General features: G+C 42.7%; 1 protein-coding gene across 1 annotated transcript; it reads left to right on the plus strand.

Moving 5' to 3' along the window:
• The first annotated feature begins 240 nt into the window (after window positions 1-240).
• On the plus strand, window positions 241-6,328 carry Tbc1d8-9 (TBC1 domain family member 8/9). Its single transcript, XM_022812070.2, has one exon. It carries the CDS (start codon window positions 241-243, stop codon window positions 3,589-3,591), a length of 3,351 nt encoding a protein of 1,116 aa, XP_022667805.1. The 3' UTR covers window positions 3,592-6,328.
• Window positions 6,329-6,438: the final 110 nt, after the last annotated feature.

Below are 6,438 nucleotides of genomic sequence, written 5' to 3' on the forward strand. Positions count from 1 at the left end.
AAGTGACTAGACGACCGGGTGAAAACGAAGAAGCTATGTGACGTAGACGATCTGCAGTTGCGGCAGAAGGTGACTTGATCAGAAGCAGCTGCAGCAGCGCTTACGACAAATACTACGTGGGTGACGACAACGATACAACAGTTGCGGCAACCGCATCAGGGCGCAAGGGTACATCGTAAGAAGTGGATTTATGAGGGTATTCGTAACGGGTTGGTTCAACAAAAACAACGATCGTTAACGATGTGGATTGAGCCAAGGGAGATTCTGATTGCGTCGGGACTTTGGGCGACGGAGAAACGGTCGACGTTCTTCTCGCTACAACGGCGCAAAGGTCATGGCTCTCGTGGTTTGTCTTCCGTTCTGCTCGGGACAGTCGATTCAATCCTATACAACAATAAGCCGGCACCGTTTCGCGTTATCCATCATACGCCGAGCTCTGAAGTGAGCTGGGCCGTAGCTGAAGCCTTTCAGCATGTTGATATTGAACGGGATTGGCAGTGGCTGATTGACAATCTCTCGCCAACTCTCGAACAGTGCGATGGTGAAGACCAAATGACGGACATCGTGAAGTGCAAAGTCACTTCACTGCTAATGCAGAGCTTGCAGGCCTCTGGCGGATGCCCAGACACCACCGATCCAGACTTCCAAAACACGCTGTCGAGTTTCCGCCAACGTTTCAATATGCCAGAAGAGAAGTTAGTTAATTATTATTCGTGCAACCTGCTGAAGAATAGGGTCCCTCGACAGGGCTGGCTCTATTTGTCAGTGAACACGATGTGTTTTTACTCTTATTTGCTAGGCAAAGAAACAAAGATCATTCTGCGCTGGACAGAAATCAGCGTGCTGGAGAAAAGCCGAAATTTCCTATTTCCTGAGTCCATTCACATAGTGACGCGTGATGACAAAGAGTACCTGTTCTCGCTATTTACCTCAATCAAGGAGACGTTTCAACTAATGGAGCAGCTGGCCAACCTCGCCATGCGACAGATCATATCTGAGGAGGCGTACGAAGAAGATCCAAATGTGTTTTATCGCATGGTCAAAAACATGCAGCGGAAGGGGTCGTTAGTTAAGCGCGATCTGGACGCACGAGCTCAGTCCGAGTCGTATCGGCTACGATTTCGCCTGTCAAGTGACGAACGGCTAGATGGAACCATTGAATGCTCACTGTTCACCCCCTACGACAAGAAAACAGTCTGGGGCAAACTCTTCTTCTCGAGTAACTACTTATGTTTTGATAGCCGCGTGCGAAACCTCGTGCGAGTGATCATTCCACTAAGAAATGTTATCATGGCTGAGAAAACAGTCCTCACCTTTGGGTCGCGTCAACACGGCATCCTTGTCAATTGCAAAGATGGCAATACGTTCATGTTTTCGGAGATAGATAAAAGCGAGCTGGACACAGTCGTCAAGAAAATCAGTGACCTTCTGAGATTACCACCAACCAAAGTTCTACTGCCGCATGGAGACACGCCACGATCCGATGTTCGCTGGAAGTTGACTCCACCTCTTGTGCAACTTTTCCCGCTGAAGTATACCGATGAGGGAGCATCGAAGATGCAGGCGCAAAGTGCGAAATGGGAGCACCATTTCGTCGAGTATTGTCGTGGAGTAAGTAGTTACCGCACATTCGAAACGATGGAACTTGTGCTTCAGGGAATTCCCGACAAATACCGCGGAGAAATTTGGATGCTGTACTCAGGCGCACTCAATGATATGCAGCGCAACCCTGGTTATTATCAATGGCTTGTTGAGGCTAGCCAATCAAGGTCTAAAGCGTCGATGGCTGCCGATGAGATCGAACGCGATTTGCACCGTTCTCTGCCCGAACACCCTGCATATCAGGATACTGTTGGTATTGATGCCCTCCGTCGAGTATTAAACGCATATGCCTTCAAAAATCCTCACATTGGATATTGTCAAGCAATGAACATAGTTGCCAGTGTTCTTTTGTTATACAACTGCGAAGAAGAGGCATTTTGGTTGCTGGCCGCCATGTGCGAACGCCTACTACCGGACTACTACAACACGAAGGTAATCGGAGCACAGATCGACCAACGGGTCCTACAGGATCTCGTCAAGGACAACTTGGGCCTGCTTCACGACAAGCTTGAAGCGCTTGGAATTCTGTCGATGATCTCTATCTCATGGTTTTTGACTTTGTTCCTTAGTGTTATGCCATTTGAGGCCGTTGTGCAGATTATGGACTGCTTCTTCTACGATGGTCCTAAGGTCATCTTCCAGGTGGCGTTGGCAATTTTAGACAAAAATAAGAAGGCTCTTTCCGAGGTTGTTGACGACGGGTCCGCTCTTGCTATCCTAAACAAGTTTCTGGGCGGTATCACGAACGTGACAGGGCCCATCGTTCAGAGTAAGCAGCTACCTCTTACTGAGGAAGAAACAACCGACATCAGCACCCTCCTTGACTATGCCTATCGAACGTACAACTTCATTAGTGAAGAGATGATCGAGAAGCTTCGAAATAAGCATCGGCTTCTAGTAGTACAAGACTTAGACGCACAATCGAGCACGCAGGTTCTTCGATCACTGAACTCGGACATGATGCTGAGACAGCTGTTAAAAGAAAGCGATGCCCTGGATCTATTGCATCTGGTCAAGAAAGAACAACAGCTAAGTAGCCGCCGGCCCGGATTTCATAATTTGGCGCCGAAAACCGACCCTCTGCTTCCCGTCTACGAGCAGTATAATCTCGATTTTGAGCACTTCAGCAAACTATACCAGCAGATCTGCGACTCGATGTGGTACACCGGTGACCATCCGGAACAGCTGATGTTGCGAATGTTCCATCTTTTCGACGAAAACGAAGATGATTTCATAAATTTTCGTGAACTCTGCCAACTCGTAGCTGTTCTGTGCTACGGAGATTTGGAGCATCGCTTGGGACTTATCTATTCGGCGCACCTAGTGAAAAGTGTAGCGGCAGATGAACCTTCACCGCTGGAGCTACTTGAGGACACTGAAACGGCAACCGAAGCCGAAGAGTACTTCGCGAAGAGCACAAGTGAGGACAATGTCGAGTTCAAAAATTTGTCGACCTACACACACGCGTCGCTGCTTGACGCGCTCGTCTGGAGTCGCCAGCAGAGCGGACATTGGCCGACCTCGCAGAGGTCACCGTCTGTGAGCTCAATGAACCTCGATGAGATTTTTCAGGAGCTGCCTGACATGAATCAGAAACAGTTTATGGCCATGTTCACTAGCTTATACAGACTCTTTGTTGGACACCCGCGAGAAAACGACTTTGTGAAATCGCTGGCTAATATCAGCACGATTCTCCTGCAGACAGGTGAACTTCAGCAGAAGATTGAACGATCTGCATCACGAGAAACGGCAACCGCGTCCCAGCAGCACATAGCTGATGGTGCTTCAAGTCGGGGTACGTCGACTTCGGAAGGTAGTGCGGGTGGCGATGGGATTGCTCGCCAGCAAGACCGATGGAACATCCAGTGGTACCTATCCTTTAGCCAGTTTCGTAATACACTACGAATCGATGATACGTTGTGCAATTTTTTCTCCCTTAAATTGCCCCTGTCGGAGAAGCTAACCGCAATCAGGAAAAACAAGCTATAAGGCACAACACTTCATTGTATCCCTGGGGCATTCTCGAGTTTTCGAGAACCGTAATAATTATAATGCATCTGTGGCACAAGTTAAGAATAGAAATCATGCCAAGCAGACGAAAGTTAAAGAAAAAAGCTTTTCAATTTGTTCATCATAAGCATGTATCTATAATCGCTCGGGACACGTTTGCGTGGAATGGACGGGAGCCATATCGACCGTTCAGGTTCACTGAAACAACAAAAGAATTTCATTGCATCGTTGTGATCCGTTCCGCCACTGTGTTGTCGTAGCCGTCCAAAATTGCATTTATCTATGATGCAAATGACATTGATATATTTGTTAGTGTAAGTTCAGCGACTAATTGACCCCGTAGTTCTAGATAATAGGGCTGTTAGCGTTGATCGAAGTGAGTGACAAAAGCAAAGAGGTCCGAACAATCTGTATCCTACGAAGCCGACTTTTCACCGCAAACCGAAAGAGCGTTATACTTGACTTGTTGATTGATTAATAAATAATACAGCAATGTAGTATATTTTCACGGGAAAATGGTGCAATGATAAATGCTATATAATAACGAGACACAAGTTTAACTCAATTTCATTTGCAAGCTCAGACGTCATAGAATGATGCAAATCTTAAAGAAGTATGAACCTATATATAAATATATATGATACAGAAGTTGGTATATGCTTTAATGGCTATTTAAAAAAAGAAGAAGAAATAAGCGTAGTGCTATATAAAAAAAAAAGCCTGTATAAAGGATGAAGTAAAATAAAGAGTTTTCTATGGCGAAAGAGGCGCCAAATTTCAGAGCATTCCTAACTAAACTCGATAGGAACACGTGTGTCACGTATTGTTTTTTTTCAAGACTAAAAGCCTAGTTCGTTTGGAAATCTTTACTCACGAAGACAGTTATACAGAAAACCCTGTAAGCGTATCTAAGCGCCACAAATACGTGACCGAGAAATATACACTGAGTAAGTGACTTGCTTATGACCTATTAGTAAGCGGCAGATATCCATGATTTATGGTCTTGCAATCGGCTTTGTCGATTCTTTATGGTGAGGACCAAAATAAAACAACATTCACAGGAAAGTTGAAAAGACAGTTCTATATCGACTACATAAACAGAAAAAACGTGTGCAAGAAGGCAAAAAATAAATCGGTGAGAGATGTAAAACAGACAAGTTAAGTATGTATCAGAACGCCTTGGTGGAGATTCTGCTAGGACTCCGCAAGGATGTGTAAGTCAGTGACAGATTCGCATGCGCCTACCGACAATTAGGGCCCGATACTTTCAATGTTCGTCGAAATGTATTTTTAAGAGGAAATATGATTGTCGAAAGAAATGATGCAATATAAAATGTGTTCTTTGTTTTCTCTCTCTTTTTCTCTATGTATGTGTGCCATGTAGCAGTGTTCCGAATTTGGAACAGCAGTAAGCTCCTAGTAACAAAATTAAAATTGTCTTAAAGTCACAGATATTCCAAAGTGATTAGAATGTGGATCACACGGTTAACAGAAATGAATCATAAATATTATCTTGAGGATATTGCTTTGTGTAAAAATTTTTAATGGCGAAATTCTTATATAATGAAATCTGTTGCGAAAGTTATGAAAGTAATGTTAGGTTTTTTTTTACAACATGTATGATTTTCTAAAGATTTTATTATTCAGGATGAGTGAAATGCTCCTATAACTAATACTGAACGAAGTACGCTATGACGCTGGTAACAGAAATTTTCATAAATAACGCTTTATTAATCTGAAATGTTATTCTATATATCATTAATTACTATTATTTTTTACTAATTTGCAAGTGTAAGTCTCTATTAATTATTAGTTTTACAGGGTATTTGGGGTGAATTAGAATAAATATCAGCTGGCTGTTTGTCGCGATAAGCATACGTTCGCTATCTATTCTTGGAAGTAAAGCTAGTTATTATCTCTGAAATAAAGTAGCGCATTTATCATCAAATGATGGTTATTTATCAATAATGAATTTCGGAATATGAGTGAACACTAACGGTTGTCCAATGTCCTCACCTTGACAGTGTTACAGTATTGGCCAAACACTAAGGCATATGAGATGCGAGAGGCGATGTACGTATTTCGGTCCGAAATTGCCGCATGCACGTTTGTACATATTACTTCAGTTTTTATTTGGCATCTGATGTTTCAAATATAGCATTAGTACATCTACTATATATAACGTGTGGCTGCTATTTTTTACCTATAGTATTAATAGGTATCGTTTCAGTCGTCGCACGTAGGAATGATAATGGACCGGGAACGATGAGCATTGTAAATCATCGTCGTCATACTTAATAACGATAATACGTATAATCTAAGCTGTAATAAAGCTATTACTTAAATACTTTACGAATTCAAGTACTTTACGAATACCTTGTGCAATATGAACTCATTATCTAAATCTGATAGATGCTGCAATATGGCTTCCGTTCACGAAATCCCTAGTTTTCCTTAACTAGGATAATCACTTCGAATAAGTCTTCTTCTACTGGGAAAGATTATTAAAATGAAAAAGATTTTGTCTTGCTATCTACGTAAATACGAGAGTACACTATGTTCAAGATTGTTGGCAAGATGTTTGGCGAGCCCCATGATGGCGTAGTAAATAACCTATTCGCGTTCTAAAGATATATGGTGATTTATGCTCAAGTACCGGACGCAAAAAGTGGGAGCATGAAGAGGGACAATAAAATCACTGTCAGATTTGTCTGTACTGTATGTTTTTATTGTTGATTATTCGCTGTAGGAAATACGACTGCAAGTACCTTTTTCACTATTATATGACAGCTACGAAATTTTCCAAGTTCTTAAATACGCTACACT

The sequence above is a fragment of the Varroa destructor genome, unplaced genomic scaffold (genome assembly GCF_002443255.2).
Source record: "Varroa destructor unplaced genomic scaffold, Vdes_3.0 BEIS01000006.1, whole genome shotgun sequence".
Lineage (NCBI taxonomy): Eukaryota > Metazoa > Arthropoda > Arachnida > Mesostigmata > Varroidae > Varroa > Varroa destructor.

Bases quoted from the DNA above. Each gene is read 5' to 3' on its own strand.
- Tbc1d8-9 (XM_022812070.2), top strand. From the start codon at position 241: ATGTGGATTGAGCCAAGGGAGATTCTGATTGCGTCGGGACTTTGGGCG.